This window comes from Thalassophryne amazonica, chromosome 10 (genome assembly GCF_902500255.1).
Source record: "Thalassophryne amazonica chromosome 10, fThaAma1.1, whole genome shotgun sequence".
Classification (NCBI taxonomy): domain Eukaryota; kingdom Metazoa; phylum Chordata; class Actinopteri; order Batrachoidiformes; family Batrachoididae; genus Thalassophryne; species Thalassophryne amazonica.
In genome coordinates, this window is record NC_047112.1 from 116,401,853 (window position 1) to 116,420,612 (window position 18,760).

The 18,760-nt window shown below is 39.0% G+C and overlaps 1 protein-coding gene across 1 annotated transcript in view; it reads right to left on the reverse strand.

Moving 5' to 3' along the window:
- Positions 1-18,760, reverse strand: part of szt2 (SZT2 subunit of KICSTOR complex) — a 701,839-nt gene that overhangs the window by 254,196 nt on the left and 428,883 nt on the right. Inside the window, 3 exon segments of the mRNA XM_034179252.1 lie at positions 276-442; positions 9,799-9,950; positions 14,936-15,127. Of these exon segments, the coding sequence (XP_034035143.1) occupies positions 276-442; positions 9,799-9,950; positions 14,936-15,127 (511 nt within the window).

Here is an 18,760-nt window from a genome sequence, read left to right on the forward strand (position 1 = left end):
ACCACAGAGCGTCATACTGTTTGTATTTCTTCATAACAGATGTAAAAAAAGTTCAAGACATATTCAGTGACTTGGAAATGTTCATGTATCCATCCTGTGACTTGTCTGAAGAAAATGGCCAACAAAAGTGATTATTATACCAAAGCGTTCCATTCAGGGGTGGAGTTAGACTATATTTAGGGGTGCTCAAGCACCCCTAAATATATTTTAAACACCCCTAAAATATATATATATATATATATATATAGGTAGATAGATAGATAGACCCATGTCACCTCTGTGCCTGCTCCACTTCCACACCCACAGACTTCTCCTGGCTCCATTGCTGCTTTATGTTCTCCGTCTTGTGTCGTCTGCGAGCTGCTCGGCTGTCTTCACCTTTGTCTTGCACTATGTCATCAGTTGTCTTGGGGCTACCTAGTTCTGATGAATCAGGCTTACTCTGCACAGAAAGAAAGATCATCCAGTCATTTTCAGATGGAAAAACTCAAAACAAGCTTGACAATTTCAATTTCAATTCAATTTCAATTTATTTCCTTTATATAGCGCCAAATCACAACAGAGTTGCCTCAAAGCGCTTCACACAGGTAAGGTCTAACTTACCAACCCCCAGAGAAACAGTGGTAAGGAAAAACTCCCTCTGAGAAAGAAACCTCAAGCAGACCAGACTCAAAGGGGTGACCTTCTGCTTGGGCCATGATACAGACATAAATTACAGAACAATTCACAGAACAATTCATTAACGAATATACAAGAAATGCTATTGGCACACAGGACAGGAGGATCACCAACACGAACACAAATACCAAAAAATGAAGAAGAGACTCCCATGAGGAACGACCACCATGAAGAGGTTCCTGTCATGCAAGTCCATTCACTATATTCATGCCAACTTTGAAGGCAAAAAAGCATAAATTGTGACCAGCAAACTTTTTTATAGTGATTTTAGTGTTTGACCTTCCTGTGACCTTGACCTATCTGTGTGCTGAAAGGTACCTCCGTAGGACTGCTACATGTGATTTTACAAGAGACTGCAATGATGATTTACATGCTTTGTCACACTCTAAAAAAAACAAAATCTAAATTTTGCGAGGTTTTTTGTGATGACATCATCAAATGACATCATAACTTAAAACTTTTGATATATTCTGTTTTCTCTCAAGCACTTTAATTTGGTCTATTATCAAATCTTAAATTTTACCTACTTTAGCTCATGTTTGACCTCAAGGTAAACCCTGAAGGTCAAGGCCGATCGCTTATCCGGGATAAGCGATCAGCTTATAGGCAAGGCCAGTCACTATATTCATGCCAAATTTACAGGAAAATTTTCAAAAATTGTGACCAGGAAAATGGTTTTCTTGAATTTAGTGTTTGACCTTCCTGTGACCTTGACCTTTGACATGGAGCTTGGTCCTTTTCTGTGCTGAAAGGTATCACCCTAGGGCTGCTGTTGTTGAAGTTGTGAGACTGTGCTGTGAAGTGCTTGCGTGCTGGGGTTGGTAAGGTTAGACCTTATTTGTGTTAAGTGCCTTGGGGCAGCTTTGTTGTGATTTGGCGCTATATAAAAAAAATTAAAATGAACTGAAAATGCTACAGAATGAGCTAAAGCTGAAAACAAACAAACATACATACTGAGTAACAGATCTTGCAAAACAATTTGGCAAGATAACAAATGAAGACTGTCACCCTGAGGGTGACTGGGATCTTGCCAAAAGATGAACAAGACAGACCACCACGAGGAATGACTGGTCAAGGCCAATTACCTCCAAGATCGTCTGAGACCAGCCAATCAGACAGCTGCTGAAACAATGGATGTGGACAGTCTAAGGCACACCTGTGCACTAATCATGGTGTCTAATCAGCATCTTGTGAGGTGGGATGGATTATCTCAGCAAAGGAGAAGTGCTCACTATCACAGATTTAGACTGGTTTGTGAACAATATTTGAGGGAAATGGTGATACTGTGTATGTGGAAAAAGTTTTAGATCTTTGAGTTCATCTCATACAAAATCAATCAATTAATCAATTTTTTTTTTATATAGCGCCAAATCACAACAAACAGTTGCCCCAAGGCGCTTTATATTGTAAGGCAAGGCCATACAATAATTATGTAAAACCCCAACGGTCAAAACGACCCCCTGTGAGCAAGCACTTGGCTACAGTGGGAAGGAAAAACTCCCTTTTAACAGGAAGAAACCTCCAGCAGAACCAGGCTCAGGGAGGGGCAGTCTTCTGCTGGGACTGGTTGGGGCTGAGGGAGAGAACCAGGAAAAAGACATGCTGTGGAGGGGAGCAGAGATCGATCACTAATGATTAAATGCAGAGTGGTGCATACAGAGCAAAAAGAGAAAGAAACAGTGCATCATGGGAACCCCCCAGCAGTCTACGTCTATAGCAGCATAACTAAGGGATGGTTCAGGGTCACCTGATCCAGCCCTAACTATAAGCTTTAGCAAAAAGGAAAGTTTTAAGCCTAATCTTAAAAGTAGAGAGGGTGTCTGTCTCCCTGATCTGAATTGGGAGCTGGTTCCACAGGAGAGGAGCCTGAAAGCTGAAGGCTCTTCCTCCCATTCTACTCTTACAAACCCTAGGAACTACAAGTAAGCCTGCAGTCTGAGAGCGAAGCGCTCTATTGGGGTGATATGGTACTACGAGGTCCCTAAGATAAGATGGGACCTGATTATTCAAAACCTTATAAGTAAGAAGAAGAATTTTAAATTCTATTCTAGAATTAACAGGAAGCCAATGAAGAGAGGCCAATATGGGTGAGATATGCTCTCTCCTTCCAGTCCCCGTCAGTACTCTAGCTGCAGCATTTTGAATTAACTGAAGGCTTTTTAGGAAACTTTTAGGACAACCTGATAATAATGAATTACAATAGTCCAGCCTAGAGGAAATAAATGCATGAATTAGTTTTTCAGCATCACTCTGAGACAAGACCTTTCTGATTTTAGAGATATTGCGTAAATGCAAAAAAGCAGTCCTACATATTTGTTTAATATGCTCTTTGAATGACATATCCTGATCAAAAATGACTCCAAGATTTCTCACAGTATTACTAGAGGTCAGGGTAATGCCATCCAGAGTAAGGATCTGGTTAGACACCATGTTTCTAAGATTTGTGGGGCCAAGAACAATAACTTCAGTTTTATCTGAGTTTAAAAGCAGGAAATTAGAGGTCATCCATGTCTTTATGTCTGTAAGACAATCCTGCAGTTTAGCTAATTGGTGTGTGTCCTCTGGCTTAGCTGGGTATCTGTGTAACAATGAAAATTTAAGCAATACCGTCTAATAATACTGCCTAAGGGAAGCATGTATAAAGTGAATAAAACTGGTCCTAGCACAGAACCTTGTGGAACTCCATAATTAACTTTAGTCTGTGAAGAAGATTCCCCATTTACATGAACAAATTGTAATCTATTAGACAAATATGATTCAAACCACCGCAGCGCAGTGCCTTTAATACCTATGGCATGCTCTAATCTCTGTAATAAAATTTTATGGTCAACAGTATCAAAAGCAGCACTGAGGTCTAACAGAACAAGCACAGAGATGAGTCCACTGTCCGAGGCCATAAGAAGATCATTTGTAACCTTCACTAATGCTGTTTCTGTACTGTGATGAATTCTAAAACCTGACTGAAACTCTTCAAATAGACCATTCCTCTGCAGATGATCAGTTAGCTGTTTTACAACTACCCTTTCAAGAATTTTTGAGAGAAAAGGAAGGTTGGAGATTGGCCTATAATTAGCTAAGATAGCTGGGTCAAGTGATGGCTTTTTAAGTAATGGTTTAATTACTGCCACCTTAAAAGCCTGTGGTACATAGCCAACTAACAAAGATAGATTGATCATATTTAAGATCGAAGCATTAAATAATGGTAGGGCTTCCTTGAGCAGCCTGGTAGGAATGGGGTCTAATAAACATGTTGATGGTTTGGATGAAGTAACTAATGAAAATAACTCAGACAGAACAATCGGACAGAAAGAGTCTAACCAAATACCGGCATCACTGAAAGCAGCCAAAGATAACAATACGTCTTTGGGATGGTTATGAGTAATTTTTTCTCTAATAGTTAAAATTTTGTTAGCAAAGAAAGTCATGAAGTCATTACTAGTTAAAGTTAATGGAATACTCAGCTCAATAGAGCTCTGACTCTTTGTCAGCCTGGCTACAGTGCTGAAAAGAAACCTGGGGTTGTTCTTATTTTCTTCAATTAGTGATGAGTAAAAAGATGTCCTAGCTTTACGGAGGGCTTTTTTATAGAGCAACAGACTCTTTTTCCAGGCTAAGTGAAGATCTTCTAAATTAGTGAGACGCCATTTCCTCTCCAACTTACGGGTTATCTGCTTTAAAATGGGAGCAAAACCAAAAGTGTTGCGTTTATATTTTGTTGAGTGTATATTCATGCCAAATTTGGAGGAAAAAAGCAGAATTTGGTGTTTGACCTTCATGTGACCTTGACCCTTTTGTGTGCTGAAAGGTATCTCCATAGGACTGCTATATGTGAACTTACAAGAGCCTGCAATGATGATTTACACGCTATGTCACACCCTTAAAAAAATCTAAATTTTGCAGGTTTTTTTCATGATGACATCATCAAATTACATCATAACTTAAAACTTTTGATATATTCTGGATCCTCTCATCAAGATGTTAACTGATGATGTAAACTGTGTGGTGCAAAGCGAGTTAAAGGTGACAAAATGCAATGATTACAAATAAAAAAGGAGAACCGTAGTACCTTGCCGGACTATTTCATTGACAGTGATAAAAAGATCTATAACAACGAAGAGACAGTAAATGCATTTAATCATTATTTTGTCAATATAGGGCCAGAATTGGCAGCTGAAATAAAAATGCCATATTCAGCCTCAGAAATAGGTACTGAACAAGTAAACTCAAATTCATTCTTTCTATCAGCAACAGACGAAATGGAAATAATACAACACTGTTACACTGTTAATGAATTGAAGGCAAAAAAAATCAGTAGATTGCAATAAGTTGGACACTACAATAATTAAACAAGTCATTAATGAAATTGCAAAACCTCTAAGTCATATCTATAACTTATCTTTTATTAATGGAGAGTTTCCAAGTCAAATGAAGATTGCCAAAATTACACCTATATATAAAAGTGGAGATAAGTATCTATTCTCAAATTATAGACCTATATCTGTGTTATCTCAATTCTCAAAAATTTTAGAAAAACTATATACAGTACGGTTAGATCAATACATTGAAAAGTTCAAGATATTAAATGATAACCAGTATGGTTTCAGAAAAAACAGATCAACAACTTTAGCTTTAATTGATTTAGTGGAAGAAATAACAAATAATATTGATAAAAAGAAACATACAATGGCGATCTTCATTGACTTAAAAAAGGCGTTTGATACTATTAACCACAACATATTATTACGTAAATTGGAAAAAATTGGCATAAGGGGTATTGCACTAAATTGGCTCCAATCTTATTTAAACAACAGGCAACAATATGTACAAATAGGAGAATATAAATCTTTGTTTAAACAGATACATTGTGGAGTTCCACAAGGGTCCGTTTTAGGACCTAAACTTTTTTTAATTTATATTGACTTGCAATTCATCTCTGAAAAACTGAAATTTATCCTCTTTGCTGATGACACAACGATAGTATGTTCTGGGGAAAACCTGGAACAACTTGTGATCGAAATGCAAACAGAAATTATTAAATTAAAAAATTGGTTTGATAGTAATAAATTGTCACTTAATATTTCAAAGACAAAATTAATGCTCTTTGGAAACCGAGAAATGAAAACAAAAGTAAATCTTAAAATTGACATGGTTCCTACTGAAAGGGTTAACCAACATAGATTTTTAGGAATAATAATCGATCACAGGATGTGCTGGAAACCCCACATTGCTAGCATACAATCCAAAATGGCCAGAAGTATTTCCATAATGGGGAAAGCCAAACATTTCTTAGATCAGGAGTCCTTATATATTATTTATTGCACATTAATATTACCATATATTAGCTATGGCATTGAGGTATGGGGTAATACATATAAAAGTAATGTAGACACACTTTTTAAGTTACAGAAAAGGGCAATAAGAATCATCCATAATGTAGGCTTCAGAGATCATACGAGTACACTGTTTTTACAATCCAAAATACTAAAATTTACAGATCTTGCAGAATTTAAAACTTTACAAATTATTTTTAAAGTGAAACAAAATCTACTATCTGATAACCTCCAAAAATTGTTTAGTGAAAGAGAGGGAGATTACAATCTAAGAAGGAAATATAATTTAAAAAAACAGTGTGCTCATACAACAATGAAACAAATGTGCCTTACGAGACATGGGGTGGATTTATGGAATAACCTAACTGAGGACATCAAAGTATGTACTACAGTACATCAATTCAAAAGAAATTTAAAACTCAAAATATTAAAAAAATATCAAACTGAATAACATAATTCTTAGTATACATACAGGTGTGCATGTTTGTGGATCTAAACTGTTATATTATTTGGTCATGACGAATGTATGGGAAATATGAATGCACACGAGTTGCCCATGATACATGTGTGTGGGGAAAAAAAAAAATTAATTATTATATCATCAAGTTTAATCGAATATAGGTAAATGTGCGTGCATGCATGCATGGGCTGGGTGCCCATGGGTGCATGTATGTGGGTTAAAAGTGTTATATTGTCAAATCTCATTGAATCTAGTGTGTGTATTGGTGTATGCAAGGGTATGTGTGTATAGAGGTAGTGTATTTATGTAAATACATGTTTATGTATAATGCAAGGTGTGTGTTTATATAGGTATATATGATCTCAAAATTTTTTTTATTTATTCTTGTTTGCGTAGTCGAAAATAAAACATGTGAAAGGGGGTAGAAAATATAAGTTTTACTTCATTCTACTCCCTTTGAGTAATGTACGGATTTTCAAAGATGAATGTGCGCAATGTATAAATGTTTTTAACTTGCTCAATAAAGTATTCATCATCATCATCAAAAAACAACAACACAAAAACACGTTACATACATGCTGAGTTGCAAAACTTCTTTTGGCAAAATAAACATACATACATACAAACATATATACTCAGTAACGGTATCTTCAGCTTTGTAAAACTTTGTAAAAAATAAACTTGTAATTTTTAGAATGACCTAAGTAGTGGGTCACCACTACTTAGGTGGTGACCAGACCAGTGGGTCTGGGAGGGTCTGGTCTGCTTGAAGTTTCTTTATCACTGTTGCCTGTGTTCTTGCTCCAGGGGTTAGTAAGGTTAGATCTTAGTCGTGTGAAGTGCCTTGAGGCAGCTTTGAGCACTATATAAATGAAAATAAATTTCAAGTGAAAATTGAACTGGTTTGTGAGATACTGCGCTAACAAGCAAAAATGGATGAACGGACAGACATTCTGATCACTAGATCCCCCCGTATTTCAGACCTGGGGTGGGGGGAGATAAAGGGCTCCAGAGAAGCCCAGGAAGTGAAGACGGTTACAGTGAAAAGCCAAAGCAAATTAGCCCAACACTAAGTGTTAGAAAAAAAAAAACCAAAAACAAGAACTCAAAGCTTAACGTGCATTCCAAAACCATCAAGAACAGCTTGAGCGATGTCTCATCTCTTCTCCGTACATGAAGTATAAGTCCTGCACTTTGGCAGAGACACAATTAACTCCTCAGCTGCCAGTTAAGACTTTTAAGGTCTTTAAATTTCAAGAGCCAAACTCATATTTTGAAACCTCTGGAAAACATTTGTCTGCTTCAGTACCAACTACAAGGGGGCGCGGGGGCGCATTCATTTTGGATTCACAGTTTTGTGCCGAATTAACGGGAAAAAGCAAATAGCTTAACAGAGGTTTACTGATTTATTTTCTACAAACTCCACACATAAAGAACCTGTGTACTGTTGGTGCTGAACCTGTAGACTCCGGAAACCTCTGAGGCTAAGTGGGTCGACCAAGCTAAAGCATAAAAAGAGAAAACTGAGCTGTTGTTCTAAAATTTAAATGGTATTAAAATATCTCTGTTTAAGTTTAAATAAACTGTGTTCAGAAGGTGGGGGGCCTGAGATTTAAATATTCTGTTTAATTTTGTCTGAGTCTCTTCCAGTAACCTCTTTAAAAGGAATAAACTGAATTTTGAAAACAATATGAAATTCTATATTGAAATCACAATATCAATCAAAATATAGACCCAAATTACACCAAATATGCTTATTATCAACGCCACATGTGGATGAAATATCTTTAATTTGGGCCAAGTGGCTTATGAATGTTTGTATTGGATCAAAATTTATACTATTTCTACCTTAAATGTAAGAATGTAAGTTGTCGGCTCACATGTGGCTCACATATCAAGTCACACATTTCATAACAAACCTAAATGTCCCCGACTCACATTATCAATAATAACTATTGCATTCACATCCATATGTTTGTGCTAACTAAGTGCGTTTATTCCTTTCTATATCTCTATGTGTTTATATATGTCGGGCCATTGGATGACAATGTCAATGTTTTTCTTGAAATACCTGTATTTGCATGTCTCTTTGTATTTTAATGTCAACCATGTCTTAACAAATGTAGATTGTATCTGTTAAAACTGTGTAAGAGTAAGTACACCTTTTTGTACATCCCACCTTCAAACAGCCTCATATGACCATCCATGAAAATCGACTGAAGCTCCCAATTTTCTAGAGGAATACAAACTTTGTACAGGTGCTGCACTAGTGAATTTGACAAATACATATTAAAACACAACAACAACCAAACTCCAATCACCCCCTTGCTCTTGAAGAAGTCAGACTGGACTTATTCTCTGTCATACCTTCACATCATCTTATGGTGTGCAACAATTGTGCAAATCCACCAACTGCTTGAAGAGGTACCGTGCTTAAAAGCAGATAGACAGAGTTATTACAAATGTACAATTTCAATTTATTTTCTACGGAAGCAAGCTACAATCTCAACTTGTTGAATTTCCATCCCTGGCAGATAAACTGCACTATCACCAGAGTGGATTTTCTGCACTAATTTCCCCGCTAAGCTAATGGATTCCACACCCACATTTGTCATAAGCCTTGCAGGGTCTCTAATCACCTGCTCTGTGGCCTGCTGTAAATTCCTAATGTTACCCTCCCTGTAGAGCTCTAGCTATGTTTACAGACAAGATGGCGGCGCCTTTCCCAGTAGGGTGGAGGCCATCCGGCATCAGCAAGTCACGGCGGCCCCAGAACGAAGGCCAGTTATCAATAAAACTAAAGCCTTGCTGTCTACAAAATTGCGCCAGCCACCTATTTAACGATGTCAGCCTGCTAAATGCCCCATCATTACCCCAGGAGGGGAGGGGACCAGAGACTATTAATTTATGCTGACACATCTTTCTGGCAAGGTCACAAGTCCAATCTATGTCCATTTTTGTGACCTCTGAGTGCAATGTATCCCTCAAACCTTTGTTGTGGGGACACAGTCATAACATTTTCATTAAAAGGATTGTTTAAAAAAAGATGTTATGTGAAATTTCAGCCAAAGTGAAGCAGAAAAGTAGGTGGAGCCGAGGAGGAGAGATGGGCCAATAGTCTGTGAAATAAATTAAACTCCACCTGTGTACCCCACCAGCACAAAAAAGGTGTGTATATGTATGTGTGTGTGTGTGGGGGGGGGGGGGGGGGGGGATGACTGACTTAACTGACATTTGAGTTCAATGATGTGTTTTAGTGGTTACGGGCATTTGATGATTCTGTAAGTTTATTGAATGACTTTTGAGAAATGATTTTTGCATGATCCTCACCAGTATATCCCAGAAGCTTCTGCGAGTGCTCCTGAGAGTGGGTGTGGTGGACTCGGTGGATGTGCTGGTCCCCACTGTGCTGATCAAGGATGGACTTGTTTTAAAGACACGTGAGCCATCGCGCTGCTTGGAACCATCCTTCACTTCTTTGACTTTGGATAAAGACGAACAAGAAAGTGACAAGAAAGAGAAAAAAAACTATCAACATCATATCAACTATCGACATCCATAACCTGTCTAAAGAGAAAAAAAACTATCAACATCATATCAACTATCGACATCCATAACCTGTTTAAAGAGAAAAAAACTATCAACATCATATCAACTATCGACATCCATAACCTGTTTAAAGAGAAAAAACTATAATCATATCAACTATCGACATCCATAACCTGTCTAAAGAGAAAAAACTATAATCATATCAACTATCGACATCCATAACCTGTCTAAAGAGAAAAAAAAAACTATCAACATCATATCAACTATCGACATCCATAACCTGTTTAAAGAGAAAAAAACTATCAACATCATATCAACTATCGACATCCATAGCCTGTCTGAAGAGAAAAAAACTATCAACATCATATCAACTATCGACATCCATAACCTGTCTGAAGAGAAAAAACTATCAACATCATATCAACTATCGACATCCATAACCTGTCTGAAGAGAAAAAACTATCAACATCATATCAACTATCGACATCCATAACCTGTCTGAAGAGAAAAAACTATCAACATCATATCAACTATCGACATCCATAACCTGTCTGAAGAGAAAAAACTATCAACATCATATCAACTATGGACATCCATAACCTGTCTAAAGAGAAAAAACTATCAACATCATATCAACTATCGACATCCATAACCTGTTTAAAGAGAAAAAACTATCAACATCATATCAACTATGGACATCCATAACCTGTCTGAAGAGAAAAAACTATCAACATCATATCAACTATCGACATCCATAACCTGTTTAAAGAGAAAAAACTATCAACATCATATCAACTATGGACATCCATAACCTGTCTGAAGAGAAAAAACTATCAACATCATATCAACTATGGACATCCATAACCTGTCTAAAGAGAAAAAACTATCAACATCATATCAACTATGGACATCCATAACCTGTCTGAAGAGAAAAAACTATCAACATCATATCAACTATCGACATCCATAACCTGTCTAAAGAGAAAAAACTATCAACATCATATCAACTATCGACATCCATAACCTGTCTAAAGAGAAAAAACTATCAACATCATATCAACTATGGACATCCATAACCTGTCTAAAGAGAAAAAACTATCAACATCATATCAACTATCGACATCCATAACCTGTTTAAAGAGAAAAAACTATCAACATCATATCAACTATCGACATCCATAACCTGTCTAAAGAGAAAAAACTATCAACATCATATCAACCATCGACATCCATAACCTGTCTAAAGAGAAAAAACTATCAACATCATATCAACTATCGACATCCATAACCTGTCTAAAGAGAAAAAACTATCAACATCATATCAACCATCGACATCCATAACCTGTCTAAAGAGAAAAAACTATCAACATCATATCAACCATCGACATCCATAACCTGTCTAAAGAGAAAAAACTATCAACATCATATCAACTATCGACATCCATAACCTGTTTAAAGAGAAAAAACTATCAACATCATATCAACCTTCGACATCCATAACCTGTCTAAAGAGAAAAAACTATCAACATCATATCAACTATCGACATCCATAACCTGTCTAAAGAGAAAAAACTATCAACATCATATCAACCATCGACATCCATAACCTGTCTAAAGAGAAAAAACTATCAACATCATATCAACCTTCGACATCCATAACCTGTCTAAAGAGAAAAAACTATCAACATCATATCAACCTTCGACATCCATAACCTGTCTAAAGAGAAAAAACAATCAACATCATATCAACCTTCGACATCCATAACCTGTCTAAAGAGAAAAAACTATCAACATCATATCAACCTTCGACATCCATAACCTGTCTAAAGAGAAAAAACTATCAACATCATATCAACCTTCGACATCCATAACCTGTCTAAAGAGAAAAAACTATCAACATCATATCAACTATCGACATCCATAACCTGTCTAAAGAGAAAAAACTATCAACATCATATCAACCTTCGACATCCATAACCTGTCTAAAGAGAAAAAACTATCAACATCATATCAACTATCGACATCCATAACCTGTCTAAAGAGAAAAAACTATCAACATCATATCAACCTTCGACATCCATAACCTGTCTAAAGAGAAAAAACTATCAACATCATATCAACTATCGACATCCATAACCTGTCTAAAGAGAAAAAACTATCAACATCATATCAACTATCGACATCCATAACCTGTCTAAAGAGAAAAAACTATCAACATCATATCAACCATCGACATCCATAACCTGTCTAAAGAGAAAAAACTATCAACATCATATCAACTATCGACATCCATAACCTGTCTAAAGAGAAAAAACTATCAACATCATATCAACTATCGACATCCATAACCTGTCTAAAGAGAAAAAACTATCAACATCATATCAACTATCGACATCCATAACCTGTCTAAAGAGAAAAAACTATCAACATCATATCAACTATCGACATCCATAACCTGTCTAAAGAGAAAAAACTATCAACATCATATCAACTATCGACATCCATAACCTGTTTAAAGAGAAAAAACTATCAACATCATATCAACTATCGACATCCATAACCTGTCTAAAGAGAAAAAACTATCAACATCATATCAACCTTCGACATCCATAACCTGTCTAAAGAGAAAAAACTATCAACATCATATCAACTATCGACATCCATAACCTGTCTAAAGAGAAAAAACTATCAACATCATATCAACCATCGACATCCATAACCTGTAGTAACCTTCACGGAGAGCCAAATAAACTAGTCAATGGTCTTCAGTGAAAGAAACCTGCACTTCAGGGAGGCACCAAAAATGACTCAAGCAGAGCAAAAGATGCCAGTGGAGTGTGTTTTTAACTAGCAGTAGTTCTATCTGTCGTGCTGTCAAAATGCTAGTTTAAAATGGCTGGATGACAAATAAGTGAATAAAAACAGACCCTTCATTAAAATCTACTGTAATCATTGATTTCTGTGTAGGCTCTCAGTTGTCCAGGTGGTTTCCATATTAGAGAAGCTTGAATCTTCGACTGGACTGGGTTGCTTGACACGAGGACGTTTCACTTTTAATTGCAGAAGCTTCCTCAGCTAAAATTCTTGCTCTGGTAGTCTGACTTCTGTCTTGACTCTTGTAAAGAAGAACAAACAGAAGCTACAAAAGCTGGAGTTTTAAACCTAACCAGACGCCTCCTACCGAGAGGCAGATTGCTATTGGCTAACGACTAAACAATTTTTGTGAACAAGACCAAGGACCTGCAACTGGAGGCAGATGAAACGATGGTGTCATTTGATATGACATCGTTGTTCACCTGCATCCCCACCGCTGAGGCCATCTCTGAGGCAGAGGCTGCTGGACGATGTGTCTCTACATGAAAGGACCAAACTCACATCAGACCACATCTGCCAACTCTTGGAGATCTGTCTTAACACCACGTATTTCCTGTTTAAGGGGAATTACTACAGGGAGATCCATGGTTGTGAGATGGGGTCTCCGGTATCCCCCACTGTGACCAATCTGTACATGGAGCTAGTGGAGAAGAGAGCCTTGGCATCGTTCACGAGCATCCCTCCCAGTCACTGTTTCAGATATGTCAATGACACATGGGTTAAAATCAAGCAACAGGAAGTGGAGGCCTTTACAGAGCACATCTACTCAGTGGACTCCAATATCAAGTTCACATGTGAGGATGCCAGAAACAACCATTTAGCTTCCTTGACTGTGATGTTACGATTGGAGAGAACAGGCAGCTCCAGACAGGGGTTTACAGAAAACCCACGCACACTGACCAATATCTGCTCTTTGGCTCAAACCACCCCCTTGAACACAAGCTCGGGGGGGTGGTCAGGACTCTTCAACACAGAGTCCTATAGGTGCCTACAACTACAGAGGGAAGGACTAAGGAACAACAACTTGTCCGGACAAAGTGCAGAAGTCCCAGAGAACAAAAAGACCAGATAGACAGGAGACAGAGACAAGAAGAAGAGGAGTGTCTCTCCCTTATTTAGCAGGAGTAGGGGAAAAACTACAGAGGATCTTCAGACAGCACAAAATCCCAGTTTACTTTAAACCTGTTAACACCTTGAGACAGAAATTAGTTCACCCTAAGGACAGGATCCCTAGTTACAAACACAGGAATGTAGTGTATTCAATCAGATGTTAGGAAAACTGTAACGAACACTACATAGGTGAGACTAAGCAACCTCTACACAAAAGGCTATACCAGCACCGCAGAGAGGGCGCCAGTGGACCTCAGTCTGCAGTTCATCTCTACCTTAAAGACACCAACCACATGTTTGAGGACAAGGAAGTTAAAATCTTAGCCAGAGAGAAGAAATGGTTTGAGAGAGGGGTCAAGGAGGCATTCTATGTGAAACAGTTGAAATCCAGCCTTAACCGGGGAGGGGGTCTGAGACACACTTTGTCCCCTGTTTACAATGAGGTAGTCAGGTCAAAGCAGTTTCAGTCTTTTGTTCATGGTAATGAGTCATTCACACCAGCAGGAGAGGCATCAGTCCCATCGTTAGGAGGGACAGCTACCCTGTCCTTAGGAGGTGCTAACGAGAGCACAACAGGTGCTAATTAAAGCATTTGTTTAGTCACTAGCCAATAGCAGTCTGCCTCTCGGTAGGAGGCGTCTGGTTAGGTTTAAAACTCCAGCTTTTGTGGCTTCTGTTTGTTCTTCTCGACAAGAGTCAGACAGAAGTCAGACTATCGGAGCAAGAATTTTAGCTGAGGAAGCCTCTGGGATTTGAAGCGAAACGACTTCACGTCAAGCAACCCAGTCCAGTCGAAGATTCAAGCTTCTTTACTATGTAAGCATTGATATATTGGCACTGTGGTCAGAGAGCAGGCAGGTGAAATATCAGTTCTGGTGTTCACGGTTTAGGGCTAAATAGGTGCAGTGTGAGAATGAAGGGGTGACAGCCTGACCTTTGACCTCTTCCCTCTGAGCTTTCATTGCTGAGCAGGCGGACTCCACACAAAGAGGATTGGGCAGGACTCTCAGCTCCATCACCACATCACAGAGTGCATGTCGTAGTGCCCCTTGCAGTCTATTACTGAGCTGTGCCGGACTGATGTTGCCTTGCTCCCAGATATCAAAGCGCACAGACAGCTGAGGGTCTGTGAGGAAAGCAGCAGAGAACAGGCTCAGCACAAATTCATCCAACAAAACCAAATCCACCTTGAGTCGACTCACAGGCTCCACCTGCTGGCTCCCAGCCAGGGTTTACTGTCTGAAATAAAGTGAACATCATTCTTGTGTGAGGTGTGTTTGATCTGTAAAGGCCCTGTCACACCTTGACGATTTAGACAACATATTCCGACGTATGAAAAAAGTGGCAAATATGTTGGATATGTCGAATATGTTGTGCAGCTTGTCACACCATGATGATTTCACCAGCGTATTGCTGACAGCCCCATTTACACCGCAGTTCTGGTCAGTCCAGCACGGTATGGGTCAAGTCGGAACAGCTGTCTGGCTTTGTTTGAATTTCCACTGCCAGCAGAACCCATTTGTTTGGCAGGCGGAACACACAAATAGCATGTCATCGAGCATGCATACACTGTCGCGTGGCCTCTCCCCCCCACACAGAAGACAAACAGAGTAATTTAACTTTAATTATCTAATTCTTTTTTTTGTCATGGTGGCTCATATGATTTATTTTCATTGCATGCAGAATACCTCATTCATTCACGTCAGCATTTAATGCTGACGTGAATGAATGAGGCGCTGTGACTCAACTGTTAAAATAAGTTAATTTTCATTTTGTGGGACAAAGTTCTCTGGTTCAGGCTGAGAAATGGAGAAAACATAGAGGGACTTCTTTTAAAATGCTACCTATCTTCAGCCACGACAAGGAACAAAAGTATTTTCAGATGTTCTTTTCCAAAATCATTAAACTGTATGTGGATAAGTTTTCGTCAGGCTGTGATGATGAATCTGACTGAAATCAATAGATGCATTTTGCCTTATGAGTAATTTACAAGAAATGTGTGCCAACAATTGCATAACTTACCAACAATTTATGACCTTCATATGTGGGACGTATGAGACATATGGTGGCATACACTGAAAATATTCTGCATACCCAAAATTCTTTGACGTACTCCCCATATTACAACGTATATAAAAGCGTGCTTCAATGTGCTCTTAACTTACACAAAACTTACCCATAACTTATTAGATGTACGCCCGCGTATGCCAGCATTTTTAATACGCTCAGTATACGCTGGCTAAATCCTCAAGATGTGACCTTCCGATCCACACACACCTCCCCCAGCTCCTCCCAAGCCAGCTGAGAGACGTAGTCCCTCCAACGTGTCCTGGGTCTTCCGCAGGGCCTCCTCCCAATGGGACGTGCCCAGAAAACCTCTCCAGCGAGGCGTCCAGGGGCATCCGGAAAAGATGCCCGAGCCACCTCAGCTGGCTCCTTTCGACGTGGAGGAGCCAGCTGAGGATTACTTATAAAGCAAATTTCAATGTAAAGTTGGACCTAAAATATACACACAACAGCTTGATGATATAAACTCCTGAATCCAATTAAAATCATTTTACAGTAAAGAGCAGGTTCGTATTGTGGTGGTCAAAGTGCTGAGTTTCTGTTCCAGGGTTTGCAGCCAACCAGCAGCTCAGGAATGTGACAACATGCTAATATCACAGCAACTGCTAATTTACACAATTTTCACATTTTATTTATATATTTATTGTGGAACTGCATTTCAAATGGGTGAAAACTGTTCCTTGTAAGTTGCCCAGGTTACACATCAGTTAACGTTTTTGTGGCTCTTCCATTAGCCATGCAGATATAGCACTGCTTTGGTAAGAGTGCTTGCTACATTCTGATAACATTTCAAGAACTTGTACTATTTTCATGAAATTTGGAGTTGATTTCAGAACACAGGCACAAACTCATGAAACTGGCAGTGTCTCGGTTTGTAATTTCAAGGCCATAACTCTGTTAAAATGTGTCCATCTTGTACAATACGTATTGCAATATGTGTATTATCAGCCTATAAACAGGATTGTACCACATTTCATTTAATTCATCCAAGAATGAAACAGATGGAGTCGAGTTTTATTAATTAAGGGCCACAACTCCAGTAAAATGAGCCCAACTGGAATGAAATGATAATACGCGTATTACCAACCTATAACAAGGACTTGTACCAAGTTTCATGAAACTCCTAAAAATGTGAGAGGCGCTGATTTCAGAATGCTTACACCCTTTTTGTGAGGGAGGGACGGACAGGCAGAAAGCACCACATCTAGTTTTTCTGTCAGGCCAGCGAGGAATAAATACCCTCACTGTCCTCCCCTCCAAAATGAACTTCATTTTGTGGTGACCTTTTTCAAAAGTAAAACATACAGTACAATGTGCATTTTTCACATCTGGTTTGATTATTTGGACCAATGATTGGGTTTGCATCCTCCCCACAAATGATCTGCTCCAGAGTTTGTTTGGGTGTGGGCCAACAACACAGAGAGTCTCCACTAGAGCATGGGTTAAAGCAATACATTTTCATCTGACTGAAATTTTTTCCTGGCAAAAATCAATGGCAGCAATTCCCTAAAATGTGGAGTAGTGGGTGCACACACTCTTTTTTCCTCAATAAATATAAATATAAATAAACACATTATACAGTATATAAATCTATTCTAAATAGCCTCTAAGGAGAGACAGACAAAGCATAAAAAGAATGCAAAACTTACACACACACACACATATATATATATATATATATATATATATATACATATATACGAGGTCTGTCCAAAAAGTATCCGACCTTTTTATTTTTTTCAAAAACCATATGGATTTGAATCACGTGTGATTGCATCAGCCAAGCTTGAACCTTCGTGCGCATGCGTGAGTTTTTTCACGCCTGTCGGTTGCGTCATTCGCCTGTGAGCAGGCTTTGTGTGAGCAGTGGTCCACCCCTCTCATCGGATTTTTATTGCGAATAAATGTCTGAACGATTTTTCCAGAAACTGTGAGAGACCTCCAGGTGGACACCATTCGGAAAATTCATATGGCTTTCAGCGACGATTTTATGGGGATTACACAGATTAAGGAGTGCTCCAGCCAGTTTAAAGACCTTGGCGTGGACATCAGCACTTTTTCGGCACATTCCACTGTTACAGGAGTTTTTTTCACGGAAAGAGGAGCGGAGCGATGCGGCACAAAACCACCTCCATGTTGATCTCACAGGACAGCTTTGAGATGGCTCAGACGGTTTTCGGTGGCTTTTCAGTCGTGTGACTATCCGAGAAATTGTGCATGAGCTGGACATGCCCCAACATGTCCTGTGAGGCTTCATCATGGCGTTGCTTTGCGCCAAGCGGCTCCGCCGTGATGCGCGGAATTCCTCCGCTCCTCTTTCCATGACAAAAACTCCAGTAACAGTGGAATGTGCCGTTCATTTCTAAACTGGACGCTGTGTTGATCCGGGACATCGTCTGACTAGCACAGAAATTGCGGAAGACGTGGACATCAGCACTTCTTCGGCACATTGAGACAGACGTGCGGAGGAATTCTGCGCGTCGGGACGTTTCCGCATGGCGCAAAGCAATGCCGTGATGAAGCCTCACAGGACATGTCCAGCTCATGCACAATTTCTCGGATATTCACACGACTGAAAAGCAACCGAAAGCCGTCTGAGCCATCTGAAAGCTGTCCTGTGAGACCAACACAGTTGGTTTTGTGCCGAGCCATGAGCGGCACGGTGGCGCATCCCTCCGCTCCTCTTTCCATG